The sequence below is a fragment of the Argiope bruennichi genome, chromosome 3 (assembly GCF_947563725.1).
Source record: "Argiope bruennichi chromosome 3, qqArgBrue1.1, whole genome shotgun sequence".
Classification (NCBI taxonomy): Eukaryota; Metazoa; Arthropoda; class Arachnida; order Araneae; family Araneidae; genus Argiope; species Argiope bruennichi.
The window spans coordinates 103,568,973-103,585,508 of NC_079153.1; the positions used below are offsets into that span (position 1 = coordinate 103,568,973).

At 26.3% G+C, this 16,536-nt stretch overlaps 1 protein-coding gene across 2 annotated transcripts in view; it reads right to left on the reverse strand.

Annotated features, from left to right (window-relative positions):
• Positions 1-1,187: 1,187 nt before the first annotated feature.
• The window catches only part of LOC129964196 (uncharacterized), an 82,156-nt gene continuing 66,807 nt past the window's right edge, over positions 1,188-16,536 (reverse strand). For both annotated transcript variants that reach the window (XM_056078917.1, XM_056078918.1), the window contains exons 2-3: positions 10,861-11,158; positions 1,188-3,595 (exon numbers count right to left, since the gene is read on the reverse strand). In XM_056078917.1, the coding sequence (XP_055934892.1) occupies positions 3,201-3,595; positions 10,861-11,041 (576 nt within the window). In that variant the 5' untranslated portion in view covers positions 11,042-11,158 and the 3' untranslated portion in view covers positions 1,188-3,200. The remainder of the gene's footprint in view (positions 3,596-10,860; positions 11,159-16,536) is intronic.

Consider the following 16,536-nt stretch of genomic DNA (forward strand, 5'->3'; position numbering starts at 1 on the left):
AAAAATTTGCAATAAAAGATTCTTATATCGGGGCAACAAAAAAAAATTATTAAATCATAACTTTTTCTTGAAAACTTCTGCGATACATGGGTTTTAATAAAAGGAAGTTTATCGGTATTTTAAAATTTTTAAACATATGAAAATCTACATTGTATTTTATTTTTCATCTTTTGATTTTATTTTAGCTTAATAGATGGCTCTGTTATCGTTCACTCTAAATCGTGTATTGACGTTTCTCTTTGACAAAGCATTGTAGGCGTTTTTGGCTTAAACGCGGGAAAGTGCAAATTTTAAAGTAACACGCCTATTCAGAAGTAAGTTTAGTTTTTCTATTTGTGATATTTAAGTTCAATATGTATGTTTCATTTGTAATTATATTTGATTTCCAAATTTATTGATAAGTAATTTTATGGTTCGATGCTTGTCTCTTGTTTAATATCTTATAGTATTTTGATTAGCTGTATTCAGCTTTAATTGTTCAGATATGGATTTGAATTTTTGAAATAATTTGTTTATTAAATTAGTAATTTCGCTTTTCAATGCCTGAATTTAATGTCGATGTTTTGTATTGACTAATTCTTGTCTTTTAAAAAACCTTAATAAATTCTTGGGATATTCGGGTTGGATTGTTGGACGAAAGTCGAATCCCTCACATAAAAATTCTTTGGTATGAATCCCTGCTTGAAGACTATCCTTGAATTTTTCAAGCCGGATTCACCATTTCCTTCCTTTTTTATTTCATTTTATTCTAATTTATGGAAATTAAACTTGAGATCAATATTTATTTCTAGTTTGGCTAAATTCATTCGTGTTTTAGATGCAGCAGCGTTGGCACATTCTAAATACTATGTATTTTTTAAATTTTGTTTTTGCTCAGAAATATTTTCCTAATACGCTAATTTCATAAAAATTGCTTTTAACTTAATGTTTTGTATTTTCTTGTCCCTCTACTGAATGAACCTTGAATCAGAATTACATTTTGAAAATTTTAAATATTCTTTTATATAAAACGATCCATAATTTTGCATCTAAATTATTTTGAATCGATATTATATAAAGAAAAGCTTTTCTTAAAAACTGCTGATACAAAAAAATAGCTTAAAAATTGCAATTTAATGTATGCATCCGATTGTAAACACTTGTATGCTGCAAAATATGAAATCAAAAAAAGAAACACAAAGACTATATTTCAACGTTATTCTTTATTTATCCTTGTGAAATTATTAATTGGATTTGTATCCAAGAAAACACAAGAAAATTATTTTCATCATAATTTTTTTTCTACATAAGCTTCCTTCGAAAGCTTTTTGAGGAAATAACTATTTCTCTTCATAGCACGCGGACCACTTCTTAAGATTCGGTTCCGCGTTTGCTGTGTGAGACTCTTTTCAACTCGAGTCTAATAGAAAGTAACCAAACATACTGCGGAGAACGTAAAAGACATCTTTGATGTTATTAGTCAGAATACCTCGTTCATAGAAAGATTATGGTCAAGTTCATGAAATATTACATAAATGAAACTTAAAGCACATAAACATATTTACAATAACATATATATTTGCTTGCGAAGATATCATATTTGTCATTTCTTTGTCCAGAAATTAGATAAACGTGCTAATGCTTATCTAATATTTGAAGAATGACGGACTTTAAAAAATATTTTTAATTTGATAATCGTTTTATTTAATTATATAATGATAAAAGTAAAAAGAATGAATGAAGTTCGTACATTACTTGATTAATTAGTCAGAATACCTTACATAATAATTAATAGATAAATAATATTAATAGATTAATATAATAATTAAAAGATAAATAATAATATTCATTATTTTCAAAAGTAATGCATTAAAATGGGGTAAATATGAATTTATAATAAGCGATGTGAAAAGATTAATTGCCCCTTTTATGTAAACAAAGCTCTCTCCTGCATTATTTACAAAAATAATTTATATATATCTGAATGTGGTGATAAAATAACATAAGAATTTTAAAAACATTTTTTTGTCATTGTAATTTATGCAATTAGGAAATCAATTTCTATACATTTATGTATGTTTGTATGTATTTACATATCTACAATACCTTAATTAAAAATTTGTGACATTTTAAATTATTTAAGGATTTAAAAAAATATGAACAAATTAACGAAGTTCGCAATTTTTTTAAAAATTGCTATAATAAATTTGTTCTGAATTCTATTGGTGTTTTATTTTAAAAGAATATTTTACAATTTTATAAATATAATTATATATGAATTAAAATATTTAAATCCTTAAAGTATATTATCGCAACGAGAAAGCTTTGAATACTACAAAAGGCATCCAATACTTAATATATTGAATTTTTCTTTTCATTAAGCCTAATAAACATCTAATAAAATAAGTAAATATCCTAAAATGGCAGGATATTATGATAATATTCAAAATAGAATTATGCATTTTTAATAAATGTTTTCCTTTAATGGAATAATTACAGAAATTTAAGACTATATATTTCAAAACTCGTGACATTTGCAACATGGGTATAATTTGGTAAAATAAGACATGTTAAAAAAATTTTTCTGTAGGAAATTAAATTCATAGAATTATAAATTCTTTAAAATCCAGACTTTTAATTATGCTTATGTTCTTAAAAAATTTGATAGTGATAAAGTATTCGAGAAGAAATTTTTTTTTATCAAATTATATTCTTGCCTATTTTTAAAAGGAAATAACCACTTTAATGGAATTATGATATAAATAATATGACAAACAACAAGTAAAGATTATTTATGAGAATCGTTCTTTGCCTATCAGATTAATGAAGTAATGAAAAGCAAGAATGTTTACAAAATACAACAATAAATTATCAACAATAAAACGATAAGCGATATAATGAGTAATACTAAGAAATACATTTCATTCTAATTATGAGATATAATGCATATTATATATATGTATATATAAAGACCTATTCTTTGTATGAACAAGGTAAATCAAGCGATTACAACTTCGCACGTTCTTTAATCAGCATTGCCTTTCAACCAATTAACTAACTCCCTCAAATGAAGATGGAACAACGTTCTAGAGAAATAAAATGATCCGAAAAAGGAATTTTATTCTATCGAACGAAAATTAACACGGGGGGAGAGGGGAGTAAAGGGATGGAACATAAATTGATGACAGGTTTAATTCCCCGCTGAGAATCCGAACTAGATCTTATCTGGCCTCGTTCGAATTCACAGATTCGAATTCCTTTTCAGAAGGGGCTTCGCGTTTACCGAATCTTATGAAAGTGTCGTTCACGTTCTCTTTTTTCGCCTTTTGGAAAGCTCGAATGCAGTTGGGATCGCTCAAAAGGGCCTTTCTCAATTCTTGAGTGCTGGTAACTCGGCAGCCATTGTGGTTGAGGAGGAATCGTTGAGGAAGACCGACTTTAGGAAGATCGGACAGCTCTGGGGAAGAGTCGGGTTGGTGGACTTCGGGACTGTCTTCCAACAGCAAAGAGGAAGGGTGGTTTTCCATCGTCCTTCCATTGCCAGATTCACTAGATGAGCTTCTTCCAAATCGAATGAAGGTGGAATCAACAGCCTTCTTTCTTTGACCTTGAGTAACTGTTTGGAAAAGAAAGAATGGTTTAGAATATTTTGCTAGAAATCATTGATTAACATTTGATATTTAAAAACATAATTTTATAACATATGCATCGTAATACATTTCAAATCTTATATAATAGAAGTATTTTCAGAATGTGATATTAAAATCATTTAGGTAATTTAATGCGATTTTAATCTATTACTTTGTTATAGTATTTTTTCGCATTTTGATTAAATGGTAAGAATACGAGTCATTTGTTCGTGAAGTTTTAAAAAAATCTTTTATCACAGTAGTTTTAAATTGTAATTTTACTATCAGGATAAAACGGCAAAAAATAACGATAACATAGCTTTAGTATTGATTATTACATTAATAAAAGTATATGCTAATAGATAAAGTTGTCTATTCTTTCCTGCTTTATTTTAAATTTTTCCTCTTGGGGAAAATTTGGTATATAATATTCCAACTAGTATGTTGTATTATTTGGTATACTTTGAATTGATTAGAATATGGTGTGATTATATATTTATAAATATTAAATTCAGTCATATTCTGCAGAATATATTCTACACTTGGAATTTGGCCTTTTGCTATCTTAAAACAAAATTTATTAGGTTTCTTTTTAATCAATTAAATAACTATCTTAATTCAATACTGAATTTTCCTTAATATTTTTCATTGAAATGGCAAATAAATTGTTACATTTTTGGCGCATTGTAAATAGTAATTAATGAGATAAAATGGGAAACAAATTACATTTTTTTAATGGGATCGAACTAATAAAATATGATATAAATTTTCCTCTAGATATAAAACAATTTGTTCATTTTCTAACATTGTTTTAAAATTGCCTTTGAATAAATATTAATTTTGTGAAAATTTTCTAAGATTTACCGTTAAATATTAATTAAAAGTGTTAAGGATTACTCTCGTATTAAAATATCTTGCATTTTTTAATGCAAGGAAGGATTACTCTCCTATGAAATATCTTGCATTTCTCCGATTCATAGCGATCAAAATAATTCTTTAAATAGATGTTTAATTCGCAGCTTATTTAAGTAGATTTAATTAATCAATTGTTTATTTTCCAATTAATTATATTTTTAATAAACTTATGACACCTTAATTTAACACGCCTCAATTTAATTTGTCAAGTAATTTCATTGAAAATAAAGCTATTAAAAAATTTTGCTTTTTGACTTTAAAATTGAAGGAGTTCTTCAATTATATTTCCAAAAAGAATAAAAGAATCAATTACTCAGAAGGAATATTTTTATCAAGGATTAAAAGAAAATCAGCCTTTTCGAACATTTTAGAAATGAAATTCGTATGCGAAGGAAATAACTTAAAACATCTACTCGACTGATATTTCTAATCAGTTTTTCACTTAATATGCTGGGTATTAATAAAACATATGAAGGAGGAAATTAATTTAAATGATTGCTTTATAAAAGAAGATTAAATCGAGTAGAAATTTTTCAAGACTAGGTCTTACGGAACTCTTTGAAAGTGTAATTATCAAATGAGAGGCAATTAAGGGGGTTCATTTCATTCTTCCGAATTTTAATTCTTTAATAAGCTTTCGTTGCAGACGCATCGGAGAAGATCATTTAAATGCCACGAGAAAGTTATTTTAATCTCTGCGTGAAGAAAGAAGGGGTTCACATTAGAATTTGTGTACATTTTATTTCAGTTTCATTGATTTTTTTTTGTATTCAGAAACATAATTATATCATTAATAACTAATAGTATTAATTAATTATGTGTTTATATTATAGAACCTTTTTTATTTTTACATTTACTATCAGGAAGAAGTGTCATCAAAATGATTATAAATAACTTTGTTGATTTAAGCAATAAAAGTAACAGTAAAATGAGTAATTTGACGTGAACATACATTTAATATGAGCGAGATAACTCAATAACTGAATGAAGCTAATTAAAAAAGTTTGGTACTTTGTATTCGCATCAAAATTGTAGAATCCTATCAGATTATGGATGAAATATGTATTTGAGAATTCTACGTCCGTGTACACGCAAACATTATAAAACACAATGAATTGGATGAATGTATTTGGCGTACAACTTTATCCCTCGATCTATAAATCTGTAATAAATTTCGGAAAACAATTGACCTCTATATGTATTGAGTGATTTGAGATCTTAATATTCGAATGCATGCAAATACTGTATTTAAAAACTGAATAGGCTCTATAATGAAATTTGGTATGTGATCTTGGTGCCAAACATGCATCTCTGTATCAAATTTTGAAAATATTTAGTCATCTACGATAATTCCAAATTTTTTATTCCATTCTTTACTATTCTACGAAGAGAAACGCAAAGTACCATGGGAATAAATTAAGATATTCGAGGGCATATTAATATAATTATAGAAATACCATTACTGTCAATAATTTTATATTAATAATTACAGTCAATAATTTATAATTTGGTTTTCTCATTTTCTAAATTTAAAAAAAAATTTATATGATTCTGTATTAACGAAAAAGTGCTATGGTTATGTCGGTAAAAGTGCTACTAGTTAAGGAAATAAGAAAAATTACTATATTTATTTTCTATTTCAAATGGATTATGGTATGTTATTCTCATGCTATTCAGCTCACTTTTTAAAAATTGAAAATCTGTTACATTTTGCGTTTAAGAACGAAAAATTCTCAAGGTTTAAAATTATTTACAGTACATTAACTACCATAAAAATAAATATTTTAGAAAATATAGGGCTTCAGTCTTCAGCTTGCAAATGTAGAAAATATAGTCTTAAACTAATAGTATTATCATTTGATTAGTAATAAAAATTACAGTGTAAAGATTGATCAAATTTTAGCACTTGTTTCAAAAATTTCTTTTCAATATATGTCCTGCATTATAGAATTGTTTATCAACAGAAACCGCCTTCACACGAACTGAATCCCCCTTCTCTTTCATTCTGAATTCATCTGGCTTCCCAGTATATCGATTGATTCATTGAGCCCATATGTTACTAGAGTCACGTCTTTACTAATAGCACTCGAACGATTCAACAGTTCACCGCAGCCAAGTTGCCTCATTGGAGTACTGTTACTTTCAAAGTAGTAATATATTAAAATAATTCCCATTAAATATTCATTCAATAAAGATTATGTAAGAAAAATAATTTCAAATGGTGTTAAATGTATTTCATTTAATTATGTAAGCACTCTAAATGACTTTTTTCTGTTAAAATTCAAGATTGATATCATTTGTTTGTTAAAATTAAAAAGAAGAAAAACTTCCAACCGATCTATTCTGCAAACTAAATTTTATAACCAAATACTTCAAAGATGAAATTTCAACAATATTTGTGTATATTCATTAGGAAATAAAATGATCTTGAAATTAATGAACTAAAATTGGAATTCGAAATATATAATGCTAAAAAACAATGACACGACAAAAACAATTTTCAAAATCAATCTCATATTTAATCTAAATAAAATAATTTTTATTTTTCATTGTGGTCTGAATGAGATTTTATTTCACTAATATAGGAAAATTACGAAAACAATGCTTACGTATTCTTCTCGTCATCATAAAATTAAATTTTGTTAATGAGGTAAGAGAGGTTAATGAGATTTGTTGATGAGGTTAACTTTTGTTAATGAGGTATTAGGCAGTTGAGATTTTTTTTTCAATCAGGTGAAAATGTTAAAAAGAATTTACAAAAAAAATTATTGAAAGATTTTAACTTTAAAAAAAATGAGATGTGCTAATGACTTTAAAAAAACTAATAGATGTTTAAAAAAATAAATTTGAAATTTGAAATTCAATTATTGAATTTAATAATTATAGTAATTAATGTAAATTATCTTTCATGATTTTCCAATGAAACATAAAAAACGGTTTCAATAAAAGTTTTGCATGAACAGATAGTAATAAAATGTTCTGCTAGATGATTTCAGATCTGAATACAAGTTTCAATTTATCGTTGAGATCTTATTGTTCTTTTCATTAAGTTTCGAAAATAATCTTGCGTTTATTTTTTTCTCATCTATTTGTTCTAACGTATATTCAGCGAGCATGACATACGAATGAAGCAGAAATATAGAAATTTTTGATTCTCTATAGTTTATTGTATTTATAGCAGTCTGAATATTTTTTGGATGAAAAAATATTCTAGATACTAAATATGCGAGAACACAGAGGAATAATTTTGGACCCCATTGAATTTGTCGATATTATATCAATAAAAGAAGTGCTAGATGTAACTAAAAGTTTTAATAGCTAAGAAATTAAAAATTAAGAAAATCTTAATAAAACTGTTAAAATTAATATTCTTGTTTGATTATAATTTGATATTTTAACATACATTTTTTTCTGGTTTTTAGGTCGAATTTCAGAATTTCTGTTATTTAAATCTCAAATAAAAATCAATAGATATATAGGATAAAAAACAATTGGTTTTGTTAATTCTGATTCCATTTACATTTATATTTGTATTGAAATAATATTAAATGCCCAAATAACTTCTAGCATCTAATTAGAAGATTGTATTAATAAAGAGTTTAAAAGCCTATTTATATATATAACTGAAGTTGGAAACAACATTTTGGAAAGACAAATATTTTCTTTGTCATTTTGTTTAATTAAATAATTTTTATTTAAGAACTTTACAGTATTTTCTCTTACAAAATAAAATAACTTTTAAAATTTGAAACTTTAAAATAATAAAGTGATTTTAAAGAAAAAAATTCCAATGTATGCAATTTGGTATATGCAAATTTTATTGATTATTATCGGTATTATTTACCATTGCGTAAAAGCGTTTATGACAGAAAAAAAATCATATGAACAGATAAACAGACACATTTGTTTCTTATCTCATATCACAATAAGATTAGTCTCATAAAGAATTTTTAATTAAAAAAAAGTATTTTCGAAACTTTTAGAGACCTTTCATTTTTTAAATTTTAGTTTCTTCAACAATTTACAGAGATAGGCTTAATTGCATCTGTTTTTCTATAAATATACATTACTCACTATCCACTGAAAACAAGTATTGTTCTGAGTTTTATAAAACAGGATAACTCTTTAATTAAACAATTGAAATTAAAAGCACAAATTTTCAAATCTAGATATAGCATGTTTGAACTGTGCTCAAACTAGAACAAGGGCATTTCCTTTCTTGAATCAATATATTTTATTTACTCATTTCACTATTGGAATATTGATTATTTTAAAGCGTTCCTTTCAAAGAAAAAGTTCAAGAACATTGTTACTACCAACATATTTGATCAGTTTCAAACTTTGTTTAAACTATTAAATGTTGTTGAAAGCAGAAATCCACATCGAAAGCTTTGCAGATCTTTTCAGAAGGAAAAATAACTTTTAATAGAAGTATTCTGCTTGAATCAACTACGAACCGTTTTATTCTGAAAGGGAACACAATTGTTTTCCCGACTCGAATTTTGTTCAATAGCAAACTTTTATTCTATTTGATTATTTTTATACTGCAGAAAATTTTGTTGCAAAGACGGAAAGAGAATGTCAAAAAGTCTCTGATGGCTGAAGACAGATTTAAAAAGAAAACATACCAGGAACTACTTTTTATATTTTTGTATTTTTTAAAAAACTCATATGATAATAAACTTCATTCCCATGTCAGTTTAAATAAATTATGAAAGTTTAAATTACAAAAATAAATGTATTAATTTTTATTAACAGTTTATTTAATTTGTTGATTAAATGAAATAGAATAATTTTACTATCTAGAATATAAAATTTCACTGAATTTCAAATGTCAGATTTATAAGCTTTGATTTAATAGAAATGTTTTTACTCATTAGCGAATTTACATATTATGAACTACTAAGACTTATATAAGCAATTTTTAATTTTCTTTCTTCAAATAATATTTTTTAAAAAGAATCTTGATAAAAAAAAATATTTGGGATATTAATAGCATTTTCAGAATAACTTTGACATATTTAACCTCAAACCTCATTTGTTTTATCAGATAGTTTGTTAAATAAGATTTAAAACTATAATTAATAATGTCAGCAACCAAAATCTTTAGATAATTTTCAATAATATGCAGAATGACTTTCTCGTTATTTTGTTTCTGAATCTACCCTCTTTTAGCTTCGCAGTTTAGAAACCTTTTATCTCCCACCCCCAGCAAACCAAACTAAATCAATTTATGCTCATTAGAATTTTTTTTTAATGTTGCTGATTATTTTATGTAAATAAAGTAAGTAAAAATGTTTCTCTTCTACAAATCAATTTTCAAATCTTTTCAATATGAATGTTTCATCCGAATTTTTTCAGGAACTGCCTTAGCAGAATAATTCTTTTTCTAAGTGAAGAAACTACGAATCTGTCATGGATAAATTAAAATATGCAGAAATTGGAACATAAAAATATAACTACAATAAAGATCACGACAATAAAAGCGTCTATGATAATATGTTGGCAGAAACTAGAAGGTGTTATAGAATAACTTCGAATAATTTGAAAGTTTCGTTTTAAATACATAAGTCATTTTTACATGTGAACACGTAGTCTCAAACGGAATGCATGATCTTCATAAGACCGCTGTATTAATAAAATGGTGGAGAAACAGGATACCAGATGTAAAATGACGAATACTATGTTGTGGCAAATACTTCAGAATGAGATTGGAAATATTTTTTCAAATAATATCTGTCCATCATCAAGTTTATTGGCTGCAAATATGCCAATTAAAAATATCCTGCAATTTTAGCCCAAACTTTCATGCTAAAGTTAAATTATTGTATATCCTGTAATCGTGTAACAACGTTTTTCGAAGTTTTTAAAACATCCACAACTGCCAATTATTCATAACGGTCCAACTTTTTATTAAAAAGTATAATTTAAGTCTAGAGAAATAATGAAGCGGTTTCTATCTGTCACAGAGAATTCTCCAATGATTTTATATTTGTGCCCTATGTTCCTTCGTTTTCATTATTTAACCTTATTTCTTTGATATTGTAAAAAATTATTTTGAAACATCCATAGTTATGAAAATCCATTTCTATTAGAAATAAAATAGCGCTTTTTTCCCCCTGTACTCAAACATTTGGGTTGAACAGGACAAATCGGCATAGAAACAGACATTGGATTGGAAAAGAAATTTCTAAACCTACTCAAACTCCTCATCCATCTTCGGATGGAAAGTGTCTGAAGACAGAATTGCTAAGATTTTTTGTTCGAATGTTAATACTAAGGTTTTTTATTATAATGTAAAAGGGAGCTTATAAATAGAAAACGTTTATTAGCTTACCTCTGGCAGTGTCCAAAAATCCAAAAGGAGACAAGATGGCGTCTTTGTACGGATAGAAAGGCCTTTTTGCCAGCCGCAATCCATAATTCTCCAAAAGTGAGCCTTCGTCATCTTGAATTGGATATGGCCACACTGTCTGTAGACAGACCAACAAGGACAGTAGTTGGAGTAGAATGCTCATGGTGGATTTCCGAGCTGGCTGAATTAGTAAGGTCAGTGTGCTTTTCTCACACTTCCGGTACCGATGCGGATGTTTGGCAAAGGATGACAAATTCACTAAATCCTGCGATTATTTTTCCTGAAATAATGGCATAAAATTCAATAAATATAACTTCATGGTTACTATATATATCTGTTAATTGTTAAGAAATAATTTTCAGTTACAGATCTATCTATATTGCTATGATGCTACATCAAAGCCATTGTGACGCAACATTTTAGTGATAATTTCGAAGTCGGAATTTCTCAAAACTGAATATTCTTTTAGTGAAAAATTACGTATTAATTAGAAAACTATGTAATTGCTAAATTTATTATACTTATAGGTTAAATGAATGATAATTCGAGAAACTGCATTTCTCAAATTTTCAGAAAGCGGTTATTCAATTTGGGGTTTTTGAAGAAAGATGTTAAAGACAATTTTTAGTACATTTGTAAGTTAAATATACATGGATTTATCACATTTCAACGTTTTTTTAATCTATAAAAAAATTTGAAATTTGAATGAGTACTTTCGTTACTTTAATATGAAGTTGGAAATAAATTAATGAATAAGCCATTTTTATTTATTAAATAATTTTCGGAAAGAAACTATATATAAACTGATCTTCAATATGAATGGCAAATTAAACAGAAATTAACATAAAAATGTGCAAATTTGCTCTACACTTTATCTATATATAATGTATCTAACTTTTAACTACTATCAGAATCATTCATCTTGCAATATTTATTTGATATAAAAAATTTAATAATTTAAATCTAATGACATACAGATGCTATATACTAGCAGCATCTTCAAAAAATTAATTTTCTGAATAATTTAGATGTCAAATAATTTTCAAATAAAAAAATCTATCATGAATAATTATATTATTTGTATCGAAATTATAATGTTTTGATGAAGTATTAATCATAAGAAAATGTGAAATAGCAGTAAAATAAACTCTTGCCAAAAAAATTCTCTATAAAAATGAATTTTCGAACATTATCTTAAACATTTTGTTACTTGCTATTTTAAATTAGGGTTTGCTATTTTAATTCATTTGTTACTTGCTGTTTTAAACATTTGCATTTAAATCAGTGTTTTACTTGCTATTTTAAATATTTAAATCTGGGAAAGAATGGACTCGATAGTGAAACTTAAAAAATTTCTACAAAAAATGTCGCGATAGCTAAATGCAAATTTTAAAATAAATGAAAATTATTTTTTTTTTCGATCGACAAAGTTTATAAAATAGGATTTTTAGAGCTAAAATTTATTTTATATTCCTCAGATGCTACTTTTTTATATGAAAATCATCGATATATTGATTGTGACTGAAAAGGGTTGAATATTTTAGGTTGAACTAATATAGAATGCATATTTTGTTAATAATATAATGACTATAAATACTTCAAAAAAGATAATTGGTCTATGTTTTTTATATTGGATAATATTTTGAAGAACAATTTGTAAAAATGTTTTTTACTAATGCAATTAGATACTTGTGAATTATGATTATGTTTATACAGAGTAAATGCTTTTCAGTGGTAAATTATCAAATTATATGAATTAGAAACAAGATTAGTAAAAGAAAAAAATAATTTGAAAGACAAAAACATATTCAATATATGACTATATAACAATTAACGAATATATATCTTAAACTCGGTCTTTGTTTTACTTTCGAAAATATTTAAATTCTTATTAATTAAAAATTAAGATCTGTTATTAACTAATTTCAAAGAGTTGAAATATATAAAAAAAAACCCAGAAGATCCCTATGGTATCAGATGAGGTTGAAAATATGTAATATTTGCTTTAAATGATTATTGTAATTCAGTTAAAAATTATTTAGATTTAGTTAGTAAATGATTCTCTTTGAAACTAGTTGAATAGAAACTCAAATTTAGAGTTTTAAGGAATACATGGATTCCTTAAGTCGTTTGGCACAATTTAAGCCTAGATAAATCCTTAAATTAGATTTGTGTGTAATTGGAATTTAATTCTGGCCAAATTGCAATTGCTCAAATTCTTGCCATTGAATTTTCCGAGGAGAACTTTTGTTTACTATTTTGGTATTTGCAAAGATCAAAAGTGCCTTTGGTTGTTTGCGAAGAGCAAACAGAATAAAATAAAATTGTCCCAAAATTTAAGTTCTTTCTTGAATAAAGCATTTCTACAAGTTTCACATAAAAGTACATATTCTCGATTCAAACGTTGAATTGCTTTTCTCAGCAATAGAATTTTCAAACTCAATGATCATCAAAGTGTAAAAATGTATAAAACTTTCTGAGGAATTCGCCGTGAATTTTCAGCTGAGATTTGTCGTTTTCTCTGTATCCGAAGGAAGGAAGTTAATTAGATTGAAGCAATCTATTCATGAAATTAATCGCAGTTGTAAAGATTCGTTTGAAGAAAATAATATTAGTCTTTTGAGGAAATGTTTGATGAAAAGATTAGCAATTGAAATTGATTTCTAAAGATGACTTTTCATCAGTGCCAAAATCAAAGAATAGTTTATATAGATTCCTCGACAAATCCTTTCATTAAACCACAAGCTTCGATTATAGTTTTAACCCTTTCGCTGTCCTCTCCTGACAGCGAAAATTCCTTTTTTACCTCGCCTTGGAACAAACAAAAATAAAAACTCACAGAAGTAAAAATTCAGAAAGCATTTTAAACGTTTCAAAGATTTAAATGTATAAGAACGTTTGAAGTGTGTTAACAGCCGCCCTGCAGAAGTTTCACCTTGAACGCGCTAGACGCGTTACGGATGACGAAGAGGTTAATATAATAAAACCTGTTTGTACAAACTGATTTAAACGTTCTGAGCAATTGCAGAAACCAATAACTCGTAAGAATGTGAAAGTCATTTCACAAAAAAATAAAATATAAATAAAATGGGATTTAGTTTACTAAGTAATATTAATAGTATTAATAGTTTGACACAAATCAAAAGATGACTCTTGTACATAATTAACTATAGAAGTACTCGTAACAATCTTTCTAGTTAACTTCTTTAATAATTATCGATTTTTGAATTTTAGAATGACTTTTAAATTATTTTGCATATTACTTATGTAAAGTAAAACATTTAATTAAATCTTCCACTTATGCAGAATCTTAAAGTTTAGGTTAAAAAAATGCTTACGTTTATTCTATCTAATTCGTTTCAGCTCTTCTAAGAGCTTATAGATAGATTTCTTCGGGAATTCTTATTGTAAGAATATATAGATTAAGCGAATTGAACGCAATACTGTATGCCATCTATGATTTGTCAAGGAACTGCAGTTGTTCATATGATCCCTTTTACTTTGAATCTTGGCAAGATTAAATTTTTTGTCCCAATATTTGTTGTGTATTGATGAATCTTAATTAAAAAAATAACTACCATGATAGAAATACAATAAATTTGAAATGTAGGGGGAAAAAAGTAAAAAAAAGAATTTTTGATTCTCAATGCATAATAATTATCTTCTGATATCTTTAAGAATATTGACATGAATAAATTAACTTGACTCTGAGTGTATTAAATATCTTATTTAATTTTAAAATAAGTATAAAACCTTTTGAGCTTAGAAATGAAGACTTACATAAATATTACATTCAAAGTTGGTTTATTACATTCTTGTTAGTAATATATCATAATAAAATTATTACTTTGTTACAGAAGCTGTATAAAGTTATATCGGCAATGAAATTGCAGGACTTATTCTATGGTTTCCGAAATTCCACAATTTATAGAAAATAGCCCTGAAGCTTGAATGCCCTATTCAACAAATACTATCTATCCTTTTTTTCATTTATTTTCATCGTTTGAATGTGCAGAGAAATTGTGATTATTTAGGTTTTTATGAAAGCTTTATCATCCTAGAATTTATTTTAGCTACAAATGCATTCTTTGAATGAATTCCATTACACTAAAATCTGATGATGATAATGCTTATTTTTGATGATTATAGTGATACTTTACTATGCATAAAGAATCGCCCCATTTTATTATTTTTAAATAGAAATAACAAAAATGTGCTTTTTTTGCCTGTACGGTATGTGTGCATTACAGATGATGAAAGAGAAATAACATTTTGAAAGAAATTCGACTATATGGTAATCATTACAAATAGAGAAAGCTGAAATAAAAAGAAAATTCAAGTAATAAACATCTTTTTTTATTCCGTTTTTACTACTGTTTTGTGACTTTGATGACCAAATTTGCTCACGGGAATATTATTTATATTTAATTTTAATTAAATCGCTTAGATATTATAATATCTTGATCATGATTCCGCTAAATTGTCAGACATTAAAAGTTGTATTATTTTGTCTTGCGTGTGTTCTGTTCATTTCGTATATGAACCTTTCTAATGGAAGACAAGTCCCATTACATTACAGAGCTGTTAAAAAAAGTAAATGCGTGGTTCATTTTCTTTTAAATTTTTCAGTATTATAACTTCACTTTTTTTAATTGGCTTGTAAACTACACATATATTAATCCTTCTTCTTAGCTTTCAGTAATAGAAAAAAAATCACTGTATCAAATATTTGATAATACGATGAAAATGATTATAATTTTGGATCAGTAATGTAATTTATTGTTGGAAATTAATGAAAAAAATATTTTTTAAACAACTGTCAAAATTTAGGAGAATTCGTGCAAATAGTAAATTAGTGCCAATAAAAAATGTTTTTTAAATTTTTAAATTCATTTTATTTCTGCAATAATACTTTAAGAAAAAAACGCCAAAAATTAACTTTAATTATAATTTTAAATGAAAGTTAAATTTCAAAAACAATCACACTGAGGTGCGCATTGCCACTCCCAAAAAAATAAATGTATCAAATCTGGTAACTCTCTACTAATGAATTACTACTTATTATTACAAATTACTAATGAATTATGTAATTTGGCTAAAGGTCAAAGGTCCAGTCTGTATAACACACACTATTAGTAGACATATATTTATATCTTGTTTCCACAACACAATCGTTTTCACATTTGTGCAAGATTTAATGTGTATCTGGCATGATGCTGAAAAATAAGTAAATAATATTCCTCACAGATATTTATGAATTTACTATTCCTAAACATTTTTACAGTTCTAACCACATTATATTGCATGCTATTCTTTCTGTTTAACCATTGATTATAATGGTGCTTAAACTCTGTATTGATTTTGATGTATTCTTCAGTTAATTCCGTTTGTTACCCACAAACTTTAGTTGAAATGGTGTCGGAGTTACTCTGAACTCTCTTTCTAAAGCATTATAGAATTATTTGAACCGAAAATAATCTGTGGTTTCTGTGAAGTTAATCATTTTACTATGAAAAGCTCTAATCAGAAATACAATTTAAGTTTATTTCTCTGAATAATTTCAGATAAAATTTATAGAACATCTGAAAATAAATTAATTTGCATTAAAGGTGGACATTTTTGTAAAATGTAAAATATTTGGTGAACCTCAAAATTTGC